This window comes from Rana temporaria, chromosome 13 (assembly GCF_905171775.1).
Source record: "Rana temporaria chromosome 13, aRanTem1.1, whole genome shotgun sequence".
Lineage (NCBI taxonomy): Eukaryota > Metazoa > Chordata > Amphibia > Anura > Ranidae > Rana > Rana temporaria.
In genome coordinates this window covers 80,966,375-80,985,621 of record NC_053501.1, presented here as the reverse complement: position 1 = coordinate 80,985,621, position 19,247 = coordinate 80,966,375, and the positions used below count along the sequence as shown (strand labels likewise).

At 45.3% G+C, this 19,247-nt stretch overlaps 1 protein-coding gene across 2 annotated transcripts in view; it reads right to left on the bottom strand.

The window, feature by feature from the left end:
- PALS1 (protein associated with LIN7 1, MAGUK family member) overlaps nucleotides 1-19,247 on the bottom strand; it is a 340,500-nt gene that overhangs the window by 48,890 nt on the left and 272,363 nt on the right. The window contains exons 10-12 of one of the 2 annotated variants that reach the window (XM_040332882.1): nucleotides 14,126-14,197; nucleotides 12,900-13,067; nucleotides 268-470 (exon numbers count right to left, since the gene is read on the bottom strand). In XM_040332882.1, coding sequence (XP_040188816.1) covers nucleotides 268-470; nucleotides 12,900-13,067; nucleotides 14,126-14,197 — 443 coding nt within the window. The remainder of the gene's footprint in view (nucleotides 1-267; nucleotides 471-12,899; nucleotides 13,068-14,125; nucleotides 14,198-19,247) is intronic. The other variant, XM_040332883.1, reaches the window with a different exon arrangement.

Below are 19,247 nucleotides of genomic sequence, written 5' to 3'. Positions count from 1 at the left end.
TATTGGAAGTTTTCTTGTCTACCTCTGACACTGCATGTTCAACTGCTTTGTGTTGCTATATTGTTCTTTTATGCTTGTATCGCACATTTTTTCAATAAAAGAGCAATCCTTGTTTGAAAAAACAAACAAAAATAAAACATGGCAGTTGTTTAGGGTAACCAGTGCTTTAGTGAATTAAATATAATTAATCAGGGTAATTTTTTATGAAAGGAGTAGATTTTGCAGAGTTCAGGTCACTTTTTCTACTATAAGAACAATCCCACTTACCTGTGTACTAAGACTCAAAAGGCAAATCTTTCCAGAATTAATAACTTGTCTCACTGAATCAACACTGGTGCCATAAAGGTTTTTCTCAAATTCCCCATGCTCAATGAATTTTCCAGCAATGATGTCAGATTCAAATGTCTGCCTCGAAACAAAGTGATAATCACGACTTGCCACTTCATTATCTCTCCGACTTCGAGAAGTATCTGCAAAAACAAAGCACAGCAGTAAACCAAGTGAATTTAAACCAGATCATAGTCTATGTACAGTAACAAAGCCACGGCTGAATCCCTGGTGTTAAAGGTGATGGATTGGGAGAAAGCCCTTTGTTGAGAGCATTTGAATAAGGACTGCAATTGTTGCCCCATTCGTAGGGTGCCTCTTCAATCCCCGATAATATTAATAGACAACCCAGGGAAGCGCAGACAATACGATCAATTAAGCTTGTTCTACTTGCATCCAGGGTTTGGGCTGTGAGGAAGTACACCATGACACCACTCTAGACAAGTGTAGAGCTCGTATGAAATCAAGCCAGGAAGACCAATGCCCCCCAAAGATTTAGGCAGCACTAACAGTGAATAACCAAGTCTAGCGGCTTTATTGCTCCAAAGAAATTTAATTAACGATGTCCGACACGCACGAAAAAAAGCTTGAGGTAATTTAATAGGTTTTGCTTGCATTATATATAAAATCTGTGGGAGCAATATCATCTTAAATGCGTTCCACCGCCCAAACCACGTAAGGGTGTTTGCCACAGTTGGAGATGTGATCGCATTTCAGATAATAATGGGCAAAAATGAATCTCATATAATGAGGCAGTATCCGGGAGTTATTTTAACCCCAAGGTATTTCAGAAAAGAATGAGCCCATTTAAACTGATAGAGGCCTTGTAGCTTTGCAATACACTCCGCATGGAGAAGAAAACTAATCACTTCACTTTTAACATTATTTAGAAAAATTTGAGAGATCCTTATGCTGAGCAAAACATTGAAATAAAAACGAGGATAGTGAAACCTCTGGGTTAGTAAGAAAAAATAAAAGATCATCTGCATAGGCAGCAATTTTATGCTCCATACTTGAGACCTGTATTGCGCTAATCAAAGAGTCTAATCTAACAAAGAAAGGGTTCTAGGGTTAGCACAAAAATTATTGGAGAAAGAGGGCAGCCTTGTCTCGTCCCATTGGACATAGAGAAAAACTCTGATCGGGCCCAATTTACCAGCACAGCGGCTGTGGGGCCGGTGTATAATGCCTGAATCCAGGACTGCATTTGTGACTTCAAGCCAATATGTCTAAGGGTATAAATCGCAAGAACTGCCAGTCCACCCGATCAAAGGCACTTTCAGCATCTGTTGCTAGGCGCAAAAAAGGTCGGGCCTCCAAACGAGTGGAGTGGATCAGTTCTATTGCCCTTACAGTGTTATCCCTGGCCTCTCTCTGGGGGGATAAAACCTGCCTGGTCTACATGAACAAGATAAGGGATATATGGCAATAGCCTATTCGCTAGGATTTTAGAAAATAATTTTAATCTGCATTTAAGAGTGCTATCGGGCGATAATTCCCACATTGAGTTTGGTCTTGGTCTTGCTTAGGGATGACCATAATAGGAGCCCTCTAAGCATCCTCTGTTAACTTACAGTTAGCTGAAATAGAACTATAGGTACGTAAAAAATTATGGAGATAGAACATCCTGAAAAGTTTTGTAGTAGGCAAGATTTAGGCCATCTGGGCCAGGGGCGTTCCCTAATTTAGAGGATTCAATTGCCATGGCCGAGAGGGAGGGCATACCTGAAGATGTCAAGAAAGTAGATCTCAAATCTGCCAGAGATGGACCTTGCTGGATTTGGGTGTTAGGGAGGTTATAAAGCTTCTGATAGAATTTTTGAAATTTCTGGGCTGACAGCTTGGTGCCAGCTTCAGATTTGAGTGATGAGCAGTTTTGTTTGTGACCCTTTCAGTGCCCTAGCTAGGAGAACCCCTGGTTTATTTCCATATTCACAGATAGACTGTTTATAATGGCATCATTCTTCCTTCGCTTCTGTATTTGCAATTTGATTGTACTGCCGACTTAAAGCGGGGGGTACCGCGGGTATTCGTTTTTTTTTTTTTTTTTAAATGATTCTGCCGGTGTTACCTTGCTTAATCCGGCACTTGCGTGTCCTAATACTTGAGCCGTCCGCGAAGTCATTCTGCAGGAAAAGATACTTTATAAAAATTTGGGATGGACATTTCCATCTTGCTTGTGGGCAGTCTGAAGCCCACAAGCAAATGCTTCCGGGATACGGTGAATACTGATGTCCCAGCATTCACCGCTCTATCCCGCGCATGTGCAGTGTTGACAGCGAGCGGCGCCGTCAACACTACACAGTTGCCATCACAACGGCCGGCGTACTGAGGTCACGACGACATCCACCTTTTCTATCAGCTCTAGCTCAGAACGTACACTCACTGAGCAGCTGATAGAAAAGGTGTCACGAGTCACGTGACCCGCGAGATATCGCGGGATTACAGTACAGCGCGTCTCCTGGGATTCTCATCACTCACTCCCAGGAGACATCGCGCTTGTTGGGGGGAAAAGATATTACACGCCCACTCCCGCAGGGAAAGGATCACTGACACAACACTGATGGCTGCATTACAAAAGGTAAAAAATCGGATTTAAAAAAAACAAAACAACGGATTGTGCATAGATGGGTAGTGGTTTGATTTACATAAAGTTGAATTTTAGGGTGAACCTCCGCTTTAAGGACAGTGATTCTTTCTGTGTCTGTAAAGCGAGTGTTTTTTTTTTTTTAACAAAAGTTTTTATTATCATACAAACCATCAGTACAGGTTTACAATCAGACTATACAACATAAGATAAACATACCAAATCAGTACCAAAAGTCCACCGCCAACATAGAGGAAACATGAGCCATGATTACATACAAAACTCAATTGTGAAGGTCCTTGGAACCAGTTAGCCAAGTAGTAATCAAGTAATAACCTTCCAAGGTGTCCTGAAAGCCATAAGATGCTTACGATGACCGTAATGTGTAATTGTACCTTCCAATTGGAAGATCAAGATCTATTGTCACCGTATTGGTGTAAAAACTTCCTATATAGATAAGCTAAATCAGGCTATATAGGAAGCGTGATATAACCATATCATCCCAGGCTATGCCTGGTGTCCTGTAAACCTGTGCGATAAGTGCAGGTTACACAACTGTAGAACAGGAATTTGCGCAACCTCGAGAAAAAGAGTAAAAAGCAACAAAAAGAGTGAAAGGGGAAGGAAAATAGAACAAAGAGAAGGGAGGAGTAGAGGGGTAAAGCGAGCGAGAGGAGTCTTACACCGAAAGTAATGTAGTATCAAAACCTGGAATGGTGAGAATATGAAATCCAAGGCTGCCAAACTTTAAGAAACTTGTCATGCGTATCAGGGAGGACAGCCGTCAATTTCTCATTAACCATGACATCAGACGATATTTGACTGCCTCAAAGCTGAGTGTGGGGGTTTTCCATGCCCTCGCAAATGTCAATTTAGTTGCAGTAAAGAGATGCTGGGCTAACTGCCGTTCTGTATGTAGTAATTCAATTATAAGTTTACCAAGGAGAGCTTCATAGGAGTCCCTATTAAAGTGGAGGTTCACCCGAATTTTTTTTTTTAAGATTACATTCATGCTCATTTTGTCTAGGGGAATCAGCTAGTTTTTTTAAAAACGAAGCAGTACTTACCGTTTTTAGAGAGCGATCTTCTCCGCCGCTTCCGGGTATGGTCTTCGGGTCTGGGCGTTCCTTCTTGATTGACAGGCTTCCGACGGTCGCATCCATCGCGTCACGAGTAGCCGAAAGAAGCCGAACGTCGGTGCGGCTCTATACGGCGCCTGCGCACCGACGTTCGGCTACTTTCGAAAAATCGTGACACGATAGATGCGACCGTCGGAAGCCTGTAAATCAAGAAGGAACGCCCAGACCCGAAGACCATACCCGGAAGCGGCGGAGAAGATCGCTCTCTAAAACGGTAAGTACTGCTTCGTTTTTTAAAAAACTAGCCGATTCCCCTAGACAAAATGAGCATGAATCTAATCTTAAAAAATTATTTTCGGGTGAACCTTCACGTTAAGATTAGTCTTAAGCAGATTGCGAAAAAGGGCGTATGCCCTGACCCACAACCTGCACTCCAGCGGGCATGACCAAATATGTGCCATTGAACCCTCCTGGGAGCATCTCCGGAAACAGAGTGGGGAGTAAGTTGGGATAAAGCGAGCCAACCTGGCCGGCGTATAGTACCACCGGTACAATACTTTATAGGCATTTTGCAAAATTAACACATTGCGTGAGCACTTGGAAAGAGCTATGGTCATAATCTGCCAGTCCAACTGTTTTCCCAATTCCTTCTCCCATTGAAGATAAGACCTTAAAGGGGGTCTCTTTGTGGATATCACTGCCGTGCATATCAAAAACATCAGGCCCAGGGAATTGGGCCTGGCTCTACTTAGACTCTCAAAGGGAGTCAGAGTATAAGGGGTAGGTTGAAATTTAATGAGGCTCTGGAGAAAGTGACGAAGTTGTAAATAACTGTAGTGCTCCCGCAAGGGGATACCATGGGAACTATGTAAAGCATCAAATGTCAAAATTCTAGTGGGCCTAAATAATGAATGAACGTCTGTGAACCCATTTGCAGTCCACCAGGAGAGTTGGGTAGGGTTATCACAGCCTTGAAGAAATAATGGGCAGTGTAGGAGCCGCAGAAGTGGGAGATGGGGTGAAATCAATCCTGCTGAGTATTTTACCGAGTCCCATAATCACAAGGAATGGGCTAAACAGGGCCCTATAACCGTCGGGCAATGCGCAGGATGGAGCCAGGGCAAAGAGGAGATAGGAATAGGTCAATCGTAGCCCACAGCGGGAGCTGGAACGTCTCGTTAAGGTGAGAAAGTGGGGCTATATTTGCTGCTATATAGTAGGCCCGTAAATTAGGGACCGAAAGGCCGCCGTTAACTCGTTTAGCGTACAGGATCCATTTGTTGATTCGGGGGCGAGTTGGTCCCCAGATGAACTGTAAAATCTTACATTGGGGTATACATAGTATATGCAAAAGAACCGAAATGACACGAAAAAAAATAAAGTAGTTTTGGGAGATAGGACATATGAACGGCTGCTATTCTGCCAAACCGAGATAGGGGCAAATGGGACCAGGACAACAGCATATCAGATAGCTTTCTGAGTAAAGGTGGAAAATTAACCTGGTACAATCCAGAATACGTAGGGGTAAGGCGGATCCCCAAGTAAGGCAACGAGGAGACCCACTGGAATGGGAGAGCCGACTGTAAATCCTCCAACATGGGAGAGAGATTGACCGACAAAGCCTTAGATTTGGAAGGGTTAACGCGGAGCACCGAAAGAGAGGCAAAAGTATCTAAAAGGAACTGCAAATTTGGTAAAGAAATTCTAGGGGAAGTTAAAGTTAGAATGATGTCGTCGGCAAATAAAGACTTGTTTTGTTTTCAAAATATTTTATTGAGAATAAAACAAACAAATCACACGTAAAGGATCACCAAGTACATGAAAAGAAGACAGAGAACATGTATAATATATTCAAAGCAGGTGATATAAGAGGGGATTCAAGATCTATAAGACTGAACACTGAATAGATAGTAAAACCTGCATATAGTGCAAACCCAGAGCCCTGGGAAAACAGCACAAGACAAAAATATAAGGCAATCCAAACAACAAATTAAAGAATCATAGATAACACAAGCAAACAAAATCAAAATAAATAAAACCAAATAATAAGACTGAGGTCAGTTCCACTTAGAATCATAAGCTGGGACAGAGTCATGTAAAGTGTGAAATATTTTTTCGGACAGCATCATTCGATCTATTCACTTAACCACTGGGGGGAAAGGGACCGACAATTTTTTCCAGTGTAGTGCAATAGCCCATTGCATGGCAATACAGATAGAGTGGATTAATTTCATAAGAGGACCGGGGATATCAGGCTGGGTTTGAAATAGAAGGCAATGTTTAACGTTAAAGAAACAGGCAACCTTTGCAGTTTTTAACATTCCCAAAACAAATGGAGAAACGAACCTTGCTGTGGACAACCGCTAAAACAGGAAGGGGAAGTCTGCGGATAGATTTTACTAAGCCGGAGGGGGGTGTAGTACCACCTCGTCAGCAGTTTAACAGCGGTCTCCCTAGCCGTCAGTGACTTTGTGCACTTGCGCATGTTCTGCCAATTTTTTTATCCAATCAAAATCATCACCACCCAGGTTGAGTTCCCGCTTCCACTGCACTCTATATTTCAATGTGGGGGACTCGCTCACAGAGTCCATTAATCTATAGACCCCAGAGATGAGACCCTTTTGCCTGGGAGCTGAATAACAGATGTCTTCAAAGGGAGAGTTTGAATCAGCAATTGGGGAGGGGTAGTGTTGTTGGAAGAAATGTCTAATCTGAAGGAAATGATAAAATTCATTAGATGGGATAGGGTGAAGTGATTGCAAATGGGAAAAAGTAACAAATGTAGAGTTTACAAGAAAGTCGTCTAACTTCGTCAACCCGCAGTCCACCCAGATCCTATAATGCCGCGTACACACCATCACTTTCTGTGAAGTAAAAAATGACGTTTTTAAAACTTCAATTTTCAAAGACGAAGTTGCCTACACACCATTGTTTTCTCACAATGTTCTAGCAAAGCGAGGTTACGTTCCACCACGTTTTACCATTGAAGCTTGCTTCATAAGTAGCTTCTGGGCATGCGTGGATGAAAAAACGTCTTAGAAAACGAAGTTTTTTGCTACACACGGTCAATTTCTGTGAAGTAAAAAGTGCACTTTTGAAAAACGACACATAAAATTGAAGCATGCTTCAATTTTTTTTGGTAGTTTTTTACCAGACATAAAACGACGTTTTCCCCCACACACAGTCAATTAAAGTGACGTTTTTAAAAATGTCATTTTTTTTCATCACATAAAGTGATGGTGTGTACGCGGCATAAGAGTCTGGGTGGTCATAGGCTGTGGGGAATCTCGGATCACCCAAAAATGAGGCGCCACGGGGGGTCAGTGACACCAGCTTAAATTTATCTTTATAATCCCCCCACAGCCTCAAACCAACATCCACTATGGAGTTCCTAGAGTTCAAACCTGGCCAGGAACGGTTTGAGGACCATAAAAGCCCTGGGAGATAAAAGGGGGATATAGAGTCTTGCTCAAATCTAACCAAGGGGACCCTAGAATTAATTATGTTCCACTGAGCCTGTTGGGTGAATCTGCTGGCCAAAATAGTAAAGCCAGATTTGGGGAACTCCCAGGCCGCCATTGGCAGCAGGGCGGTATAAAATATCTCTAGCAAATCTCGGGGGTCTATTCTGCCAAACGAACCTGTTAAAGTGAGATTGAATATCCATCAAATGAAGAAATTTTATGGGGACAGTCCGCCACTTCAATACCCTTTATATCCGGATGTGAACGAATCGCTTCCGCCAATGGCTCCAGAGCCAGTACAAAAAGAAGTGGCGAGAGTGGACATCCCTGACGGGTGCCCCTCTTAATATTAGTAGACATGAAAATCTTGACTTAAATTCTGGCCAATTGCCTAAATTCTTTGCTCCCACGGTTAATTAAGAAGGATCAAGTAGGCTTTGTACCACATAGACAGGCTGGAGATGCTATTAGGCGAATACCAAACCCGACATGCTTTAAAATTGAGCACAAACATTATTAAAAGCCTTTACAGGTTACCACATTAGCTTTACAGAGGAGGTCTACTACTAAAATTACTGCCCTCGATCTGACCTTTGCGGCAACACCTCACATGCATAGTGCAATTGCTGTTTACATATGACACCAAACAAACCCTTGCGTTTCGCCTTTGCGCAAGAGCAGGGGGGATAGGGGTGCTTTTTTTTATTATTCATTTTGCTTTTATTTTCAAACCGTTCCTTCCATTTTTTTTTTTTTTTTACAATTTGTATTGTTATCTCAGGGAATGTAAATATCCCCTATAGTAGCAATAGTCAGTGACCGGTACTCTTTTTAAAAATAAAATAAAAATGGAGTCTATTAGACCCTAGATTTTTCCTCTGCCCTCAAAGCATCTGACCACACCAAGATCGGTGTGATGAAATGCTTTCCCAATGGCGCTGTTTATATCTGGGGGGGGGGGGGGGCAACATTCCCTCCCACTGCTTGTTATAGCAGTCTAGAGACTAATTAGCAGCTAGGATTGCTTTTACATGAAAGCCGACCGCTGGCTGAAAAGAATGATACCAAGATGATACCTAAACCGGCAGGCATCATTCTGGTATAACCATTCAAAGTCCAGCAACATACCATACGTTGAAGGTCCTTGTTGGACATGTATTGTAATCTTTTTTTTTTTCATGCAGCCTGCATGAAAAAAAAGATTGATCGGTGGGAATGCCCACCATTAGAATACCTCCCTTCATCCACCCACTTCTAATGATAATATTCGCCGAAGCATGGGGGCATCCTCCCGCAAAAAAGTTATGCTGCGTACACACGGTCGATCTTTTCCACGGGCAAGCTTCTGTCAGAATTTCTACCGTATGTACGCGGCATTAGGAGCAAAATCGCTCCTCCGCCCCTGCTGCCCCCATGCTTCGGCATATATGCTCCTTTTTTTTTTAACTGTGTTGGTGAAATCACCTCCTACAGCGTTGGAGTCTCGGCTTTATGTACCGTGGGAGCAAACGCTGTTGCTGTCAAGATAAATAAATCTGCGCAACAGCTGAATGGCGTACCTGAAAACAGTAAAATATAAAAAAAAATTACATACCTGAAAAGCAAGTGTGATTAAACATAACAATAAAACATTGCAGAATAGAATACAGTAAAAAAGAGCAGAACAATAGAGAGAATAGAGAGGGAGAGAATAAAACAACTATTTTTTTTTTTTTGTGTTTATTTTTTACTTTTTTTTTTTTTTTTTAACACTTTTTGTAACTGTAACTTCAACTTTTAGGTTCCAGGTTTGGGTCTCTTAAAATGCGATGGCATCTTGGGAGACCCTGTCTAAGTGTGTCCTAGCCTGTGAAATGCTGTACCCTACGCTAAAACTTCACTAGTGTGTGGTAGCGTTCAAAACATTTCCCAATGCAAAGACCAGGATTGTCAGGACAGCGGGGAAAATAATAACGGGTGTCACGCCAATTATCTGTGCTTTCTATAGACACTACATTTTCTTTGAGGGGCTCGTTGGGTAGGGGTACTCTCGAGGACAAAAGGAAAATGCCTCTCATGCAGTCGGCTTACTGGTTGGGAATGGTGAGGTGCAGAACCGCCTGGATACAGGAGTTCTGTGATGATCTCATCCTGGAATTGAAGGAAGGATCCAGTCCATTCTGAAGCTCTGTATAGCACATAAGCATTCAGTAAAGCCAATTGAAATAAGTTTAGAGACACTTTTTTGTACCGCCGTCTCGCCTTACGGGCAATATGATACGGCGCCAACAACTGGTCGTTGAGGTCCACCCCTCCCATATTTTGGTTATATTTGTGGACACAGAGGGGTTTCTCCACAACACCAATCGCCGTACAAATTTGTACCGTTGTGTCTGTGTGAAGGGAGGTAAGAACGAAAACATTCTTATTGTCCCTCCACTTCACAGCGAGCAAATTATTACACTTTGAGCAGGCTCTCGCCCCCCAGCCTAAGACGGGAATCTACAAGCCTCTGGAGTAAGCCCCGACGATTAGGTTGCACGGTGCCACATGCACCAATCTGATGATCAAACAAGTGACTACAAAGTGGGACGCTCGTGCAATAATTGTCCACATATAAGTGGTACCCCTTTCCAATTAAGGGTGACACCAAGTCCCACACAATCTTGCCAGCGCTCCCTATGTAATCTGGGCAGTTCTCCGGCTCTACCTAGCTTTTCCCTCAAACTATAAAGCTCCAAGTATAGCCTGTTGCCCTGTCACAGAGCTTATAGAGCTTGACCCCGTATCTGGCACGCTTGCTGGGAAGGTACTGTTTGAAAGAAAAGCGGCCAGAAAATTTAATTAGGGACTCATCAACGCAGACAACTTGATCGGGAGTAAACAAGGAAGCAAAACGTTCTTTGAAGTGGTTTATGAGGGGCCGAATTTTGTAGAGCCGGTCGTATTCAGGGTCCCCACGTGGACGACAAAGTTCATCGTCGTTGAAGTGCATGAACCGCAAGATTGCCTCCTATCGTTTCCTGGCCATGGAAGCAGAGAACACGGGCATATGGTCATGTGGACCAATACGTCCGCAACTTTGGAAATTTATGTATGCCCATGTTGAGGCAAAGGCCCAAAAAGGTCTTAAATTCGGAAACCGTTAGTGGTTTCCATCGTCTGGCAAGGGCGGACTGGGGATTAGCGGCGATGAAATTACCAGCATACAAATTAGTCTGGTCCACAATAGATCTATAGAGATCTTCTGTGAAAAACAGTGAATAAAAATCAAGTGACGTAAAATCAACTGTTTCCACCTGAATACCGGGTTGGTCAGTGAATGGGAAAAGTACAGGTGCTGCAGAAGTGGTGGGGACCCAATCAGGATTGGCGAATGCAGCAGGAAGGGCACGACGGGCCTGTCTGTCTTCTTCTTGGTGGCAGTGGGACACTACTTGTGCTTGCCACCTCGCCAGCTTTAACTGCACTTATGGGACTTGCCACGTCACCACGTGATACTGCAGTGCTGGATGAACGACCAGGGTGTACTAGGCCGCTGGTGCTTGCCAGTCCACCAGAAGGAATAGCGGTGCTAGTACTGCCTCTCTGCTCCATACGAGGGTCCTGCGGTTCTTGCACCTCAACAACAGCAGAATGGGGTCGGGTACGCCTGCCCTTAGCAGGGACCTCCTCTTCGTCGTCAGAGCTATCTGACATGGAGCCGCTGTCTTTTAAGGTGTTGTATTCTGAGCCAGAATCTGATAGATGCGTGACCTCCTCTTCACCATCTGTCATGCTCAGAAACTCGTAGGCCTCTCTACTAGTGTACATTCGCTTTGCCATTTTGGGCTCTAAATTTAGTGGTACACTAGTAAGGATTCACAGGTAAAAAAATATCTGACCTGTCAGCAAATGTAGGAAACGCTACCAAAAAAAAAACTTAGCGATCGCAGGAATCAGGCCTGGCTCTGCGAATGCTGCAGTTATGTGTGTTGTGTTTTGTAAGTGACAGTGATCGATCGATACTGCACTTGGGTGGGCGGGGCTGGGCGGAGAGGCAAAACACAAGTGCTAGCAGGTATCTGGGCTGATCCTGCCAACAATGCGCTTTTGGGAACCCTAAACTGCTGGGTACGCTAGTATAGATCTGATCAGATCAGATATTGATCTGTTCAGATACTATAACACTAAGGGAGGTGTATGCTTTGCGCGTGGGTGTTAGCGTTACTGGCACTAACCTGACGCTGCCTGGGGTGACGCAGACCCTTACTGACGCTAAAATTTAATTGATATCACCCGCTGGGCGATCAGGGGGTTAAACCTTTATTGGGTTATATACGGCGGGTGCTCTGATGCTATAAAAGGCAAACTAACCAACCAGCGTCGCCCGTAAGACTTATACAGTGATCACTGGTGAAAGGGTTAACTGGGGGGCAATCAGGGGGTTAAAACCTTTATTAGGTAATATATGGGGGAACCTGACGTCATATAAAAACCTGACGGGGAACCTAAATCACTAACTGGCTAACCAGTGTCACCAGTGACACTTATACAGTGATCACTGGTGAAAGGGTTAACGCTAGGGGCAATCAGGGGGTTAAAACCTTTATTAGAAAATATATAAGGGTACCTGACGCTATAAAAACCTGGCGGCGAACCTAAAAAAATAACTGGCTACCTTTGCGGCACCAATGATACTAATACAGTGATCAGAAAAACGATCGCTTAGTGATACTGGGCGCGATCAAGGGGTTAAATCTTTATTAGGGAGGTAGGGTGCTACCCTGGACCTAAAGGGGCCCAACTGCCATGACACTTTTTACAGTCACAAAATGACACTAAATGCAGTGATCAGTAAATAAATGATCACTGCAATCAGTGACACTGTGACTGGGGGCTCAGCAGGGGGGGTGATCTGGGGGTGACTTGTGTGCCTATGTTTACTGGTGTCTGTGTAGTGCTTGTGCAACTTACTGTGGATGTCTTCTCTCCTCGAGCTCCGGTCCAAAATATCTCCTTGAGGAGTGTGACATCACTTCCTCCTGCCTGTGTTTACAGTTCACAGGCAGGGGAAGCATTTCATTCGCCAGGAGCGATCGTGAGGGGGTGGCCAGAAACCAATGGCCGCCCCTCCCCCCGGATCGCTCCTGAAGCGAAACGGACCGCCGCTGGCACCGCACCTGCGGGAAGGCAGGGACGTACATGTACGCCCATGTGCCCACCCGTGCCATTCTGTTGACGTATACCGTCGTGCGGCGGTCCTTAAGTGGTTAAAGGGGCCAATTTTTTATTACATTTTTGTTGGACTTGAAAGGTGTGAACAAGTCCTAAGGCATGCTGGTAGTAAGAGGTTATACTGGGCCGGTTTAGAATTTTTTGTTTCTCTGAGCATGGGATTTCTTTCATGTAGGTTCTTATCAGTTTCTGCTTGAACTGCTTTTGTAAGCTATTACCCATTAAAAATGAAAAGAAAATACATACGAGGTACAGCAGTGCCAAAACGATCAGCCTCACTGTTCAACAAGCGCAACCGCAGCTCATTTTGCCCACAATTTTGTGGTCCTATAAGAACTATGGGTCGCTTTCTGTTCGCTGGTTGGTGGTAAAGGGACATTTCTTCATATGTTAAGATTTCCTCATTATCGTAATCTGGATGGGAAAAGAAGAATCCCAGAACAAAATTTGAAAAGATTCTTTCATGTTGTTCCACATTTATTACAAAAAAGTAAAATAACAATATAGGATCATGATTTTATCACAACACAACACAACAGTGACTCACAGACAATAAGCAAATATGTCAATATGCAGTAAATGGGGGTGTTAACATTTAGCTAGGAAGTGACCTGTGCAGAGGATTCAGATGAAGGAATCTTACTGCATGAAGGGAAATGCCACTTTTGCATCCAAAAATGAGAATGTTGCCTCTCAACACCCTCCACACTCCTCCAGACGCTGCTGCACTTTCATGCTATTTAGCAAGTTCAAAGCGTTCCACGTCCGATTTAGGCCCCTTTCACACTGAGGAGTTTTCCAGGCGGTATAGCGCTAAAAATAGCGCCTAAATACCGCCTGAAAAAACTCCTGCCCAGCATTCTCAATGTAAAAGCCCGAGGGCTTTCACACTGAGGCGATGCGCTGGCGGGAGAGAAAAATCAAAAACAATGGGAAACCACGGTAATACCGCCCGCAATGCGCCTCTGCAGAGGCGCATTGAGGGCAGTATTAACCCTTTTTCGGCTGCTAGTGGGGGTTAATAACACACTGCTAGCAGCCGAATCCTGCGGCAATTCCGACGGTATAGCGCCGCTATACCACCACTGCACCTCCCGCCCCAGTGTGAAAGGGGCCTTACTGATCTGTACACAACTCCAAAAACAGTGCTTCAGGAAAATATTGGCAAAGGCAAGTGGTGACTGGTCCGATTTAGAAGCCCAATGAGAATTGCTATTTCTGCCCCAGAAGAAAGAAGTGATTTCTCATTCGTGAGCATGGTCACAAGAATAATTTGACAAATCTCAACTTGGCATTATTCCAATATACAGCCTCTGGGACTGTGAATGGATTTAGAAGTGTATGGATCGCTAAATCGGCAGATGTGAGTTGCGGTGAACGCAAAGTGGAATTACCATTAAGACTTTATTCCAAGAATAATGGCATCCACTGGAAAAAAATACTATTAAACTTTCAAATGCTTGGAAGCTTACCGTCATTTTTGTTAGCATTGTATAACACTTTTTTTCTCTTTTTTTTGTTCTTCTTTGCACACCACAGTTTTCCTGCAAGAAGAAGAATAAGTTATATTTTGGAAGGACAAGGAGTACAAGGGAAAAGGGTCACTGGGACAGAAAGGCACAGATAATAAAACCTAACAAAGGGATTGTAGAGATTGTACTTAAAGCGGTTCTCCACCCTAAAGTGGAGTCCCGCTGATCGGAACCCTCCCCCCCTCCGGTGTCACATTTGACACCTTTCAGGGGGGAGGGGGGTGCAGACACCTGTCTAAAGACAGGTATTTGCACCCACTTTCGGCCACACGCTACGGGCGAAAGACGGGCATTCCGTCACATCCCGTCTGTCGCCCGTTGTGTGCTGGGAACACTCGGCTCCCAGCACACAGCGTGTGAGCCAATCGGCTGGCGCAGCGCGACTTGCGCATGCGCTGTAGGGAACCGGGCAGTGAAGCCGCAGCGCTTCACTTCCTGGTTCCCTCAGCGTGGATGGCAGGGGGAGCAGCAGAGAGACGAGCGATCGCTCGTGCTCTGCTGCGATCAGCGCTGGACTCCAGGACAGGTAAGTGTCCTAATATTAAAAGTCAGCAGCTGCAGTATTTGTAGCTGCTGGCTTTTAATATTATTTTCCCGTGGCACATCCGCTTTAAATATAAATATGTTATTGCTGTCTGTCATCACTGGAGAGATTTCCCATCAATCTGACCCCTTTTTAATGGAGGTAAAGGGAAGACTTGATGGATGAGGATATAGACAACAGTAAAGAATTTACAGGGGCTCAAAACCTTACCAACTTTTCCAAAAACATTTAAGATGTAGAGTTGGGCTCTGTTTTCTGTAGATGCCAGCAACTTGCATAAATATACCAAAGCTTATTCTTTCTCTCATAGATTCTGGTAGGAAACACTTATGTCTACCACCTTTAATCCTAACAGAGCATCAACTCTTCCTGTTGACCTTTTAATTTAAGATGTACTACAGCAAAATATTTAATATGGATACAATCAAGCAGGTATAGCAACAGGGGGATCTGGCTACTGAAGTCCAGGAGAGATCAAATAAGCAAGTTGGTATCTCTGCTTTTCAACGTATACAAAAACTAGCCATTCAGTTGAATATTGTTAAATATATTTATTAACCATACATTAAGAGACATGGGATGAAATATTCAGGTATACTGGATTATGCTGCAGTCTTCAGGATATTGGACACAGGAAGACAAAAACTGTAAGGATAGCCTAGTAAAACCCCTCCCACTACTCTTAGCAGGCTTCAGTTTTTTGCTAGTGTTCTCAAACAGACAACTCTTTTGTGAAAGCAGCAAATTCTGTTCCTACATTGATTGTTTTTAATCTAGCAAGTCTCTACAGTACCTGTAGAACCAGAATGGGCTAATTTTGCAGCTTTCCAGATCAGCTGACCCTTGACATTGTTGCGGAAGCTCTAACCAGACCTTGCTAAAAAAGTGAAAGTGGGGGTGGCCTGTAAAGCGTCCCTGGGCATTCAACTCTGCTGAAAGCACTCACTTAGGCATATGTGTGCAAAGTGTGGAGCAGCTACAGAATAGTTTACAGCTTCAGGGAGGTGGTGCACATGTTTTTCTTGGTACCCCGTTTCTGAAGACTCCTGTGTGGGTCCTTTTTCTCAGGCTTCCACTAAGGGATTATTCAGTGGGTCTATATCTAGTATGTTGGATCGAAGGCACATAAACAGTATCCCTAGGGCACCTTGCCTGCTAAAATCCTGAGTCAAGGGGTCTCCCACTGTCTCCTGCCTGACTCTTAACATTTATTTGTATTTAACCTCTTAAAGGGTAACCCTATTCCTTGCTTTTTCTTTTAGGGAGGAATTCTGTGTTTTACGATTTCTGAATTTATGAGAAAATTGCACCCATGATAGCAGACTCACTGATGAGATGTAAGCATGCGTCTATGCCCCTCTCCTAGACTTAGAGCTTTATGCATTAGCTACACCTAAAGTTACAAGTTCTCTAAATCAGCAGTTCTCAACCACAGTCCTAAAGAACCCCCCCCACTTGGCCATGTTTTCAGGTTTTCCTTTACTTTGCACAGCTGCGTTAAAATAGGATTTTTGTACTCACCGTAAAATCCATTTCTCTGAGTTCATGGACGGACACAGCAGCATTGACCTTAGGGTTATATACCTTCGTTCTAGGAGAGACTAGGCAGAAAGAAACAGCACTTTAAGTGTTAAAAACACTTCTCTCAGTACAGCACCTCCCAGGGGGCGTGTCCCCCGGGTACATCCCACTCTCTGGAACATCCAGCCTCAGTTCGTAGATAAGCAGTACAAACAAAGGAGGGGTGGGTGCTGTGTCCATCCATGAACTCAGAGAAATGGATTTTACGGTGAGTACAAAAATCCTATTTCTCTTCCATTCATGGACGGACACAGCAGCATTGACCTTAGGGACGTCCCCAAGCAGTGTCAAAAAAATTCGAGGGGTGGGAAAACACAGCAAACCAAGCTTCACCCCAAACAAACCAGAGTTCCTCAACGGATGAACTTCAACTGCCGCCTGTAAAACCTTGCGGCCAAAGGAGGCATCCGAAGATGCACTCACATCCACCTTGTAAAATTTTGAGAATGTGTGGATTGACGACCAGGTCGCCGCCTTACATACCTGTAAGAGTATGATGACGGAAAGCCCAAGAGGCACCAATCGCCCTGGTCGAATGCGCCGTGACCTGAAAGGGAGGCGCCCGCCCCTTTTGGGCATAGGCCTGGAGCACGACCTGTCTGATTCACCTAGAAATGGTGGCCGACGAGACGGCCAGACCTTTTTTAGGACCAGTCACCATCACGAACAGTGAGTCCCATTTCCGAAACGGAGCCGTAGCAGACAAGTACACCCGTAGGGCCCGAACCACGTCCAAGGAATGCAAAGTGGCCTCCTTCGGGTTTTTCGGTCGAGGACAAATGGCAAAACAATGTCCTCATTAATGTGAAAAGCCGAAACAACCTTTGGAAAGAATGATGGCTGCGGCCGCAGCACCACCTTATCCTCATGGATGACTAAGTAGGGAGCCTTGCAAGACAAGGCCGCCAGTTCAGATACTCGTCTGACCGAAGTAATTGCCACCAGAAAAAACACCTTCTGAGACAAAGTCAGTAAAGGAATCTTCCGAATGTCCTCAAACGGAGCTTCTTGAAGCGCAGAAAGAACTAAATTCAAGTCCCATGGAGGCAGTGGAGGACGCACTGGAGGGGCCACATGCCGGACCCCCTGCACAAACGTGCGCCGCCAAGGGTCGCTGAAAGTAAAAAGTTAAGATCTGACTCTTAACCGTACTTAGGGCGAGAGCCTGATCCACTCCACGCTGTAAAAACAGCAGAATCCGGGACATCTTGTATGTACGGGGGTGCCACTTCATCTCTTCACACATAGAGATGTAGGCCTTCCACATACGATGGTAAATCTTTTGTGAAGTAGACTTCCGTGTTCGTAGCATGGTAGAGATCACCGAGCCTGACAGACCTCTGTCCTTCCACACCTGGCTCTCAACAGCCACGCCGTCAAAGCCAGCGAATGTAAAGCAGGGTGAAAGATAGGACCTTGCAACAGAAGGTCTTCTCTCAGGGGTAGACGCCAGGGAACGTCTGCCACCAGACACACCAGGTCCGCATACCAGGGACGGCGCGGCCAATCCGGGGCGATCAGAATTGTTGGTATTCCCCCAAGGCGCCACCAGCGCGTCTGAAGCGTCCTCCCACGGGTCCCTCGACCTGGTCACGAATCGTGACACCTTCCGATTGAGATGAGACGCTAGAAGGTCCAGGTCTGGAGTGCCCCATTTTTGGCACAGACTCTGAAACACCTCCGGGTGTAGCGACCATTCTCCTTGGTCTAGCTTTTGGCGACATAGATAGTCGGCTTGCCAATTCAGCACCCCCGGAATGTACACCGCCAACAGAGCTGGAACGCAGCTTTCGGCCCACCGGAGGATGTGTGCGACTTCCGTCGCTGCAGCCGAGCTTCGTGTGCCCCCTTGATGATTGACGTATGCCACAGCCGTGGCGTTGACGGACTGGATTCTGATTGGTCGGCCTTGCAGACCCAGAGACCACTTGGAGAGACACAACTTCATTGCTCTGAGCCCCAATACATTGATTGGAAGGCGGGACTCATCCTGAGTCCAGCGCCCCTGGGCTGACTGGACAACCCCCAGCCGGAGAGACTGGCATCCGTTGTGATCACTGTCCAGTGACACGGCAGAAACGATTTCCCGGTCCGGAGTACCAGAGACGTCAGCCACCACACTAGGGAGGACTTGGTCAGTCGACTCACCCGAATCTGGTAATCCAGAGACGAAGGAAATTTGTTCCAACGTGACAGAATCTCTTTCTGTAACACTCGAGTGTGGAATTGGGTATACGGAACTGCCTCGAAAGAGGCCACCATCAGACCCAGCACTCTCATGCCAAAGCGAAGCGACGCCCATCTCTGGGTCGCCAACCGCTGCACTGCAGATTGCAGAGTCTGCAGCTTTTCCGCTGGGAGAAAAACTCTCGCCTCCGAGGAATCCAGGACCAACCCCAGATATTCCAGCCGCTGAGATGGTACCAGCACTGACTTCTGGATATTCAGCAGCCAACCGAATTCTCGGAGGGTCTGACAGGTGATAGACACGTCCTCTTCTAATTCTGAGCTTGAGGAAGCTCTCAGAAGGTGGTCATCCACGTATCCCACGATAGCGATCCCGCACTTGCGCAGCAGGGCCAGGATCGGGGAGAGCACCTTGGTGAAAACCTGCGATGCCGAAGCCAGGCCGAACGGGAGGGCCACAAATTGAAAGTGGTCCTCCCCGACCGCAAAGCGCAGAAACCTCTGGTGTTTCGCGCATATTGGGATATGCAGGTACGCGTCCTTGATATCCAAGGATGCTAGGAAATCCCCCTGATGGAGCGCTGCTATTACTGAGCGAATCGACTCCATCCTGAATTTTTGCACTTTGACAAAGCAATTGAGGGCCTTGAGGTTCAGGACTGGACGGACCCCATCCTTCTTGGGGACTACAAACAGATTGGAGTAAAACCCCTGAAACCGATCCGTTGAGGGAACTGGTACAACCACCCC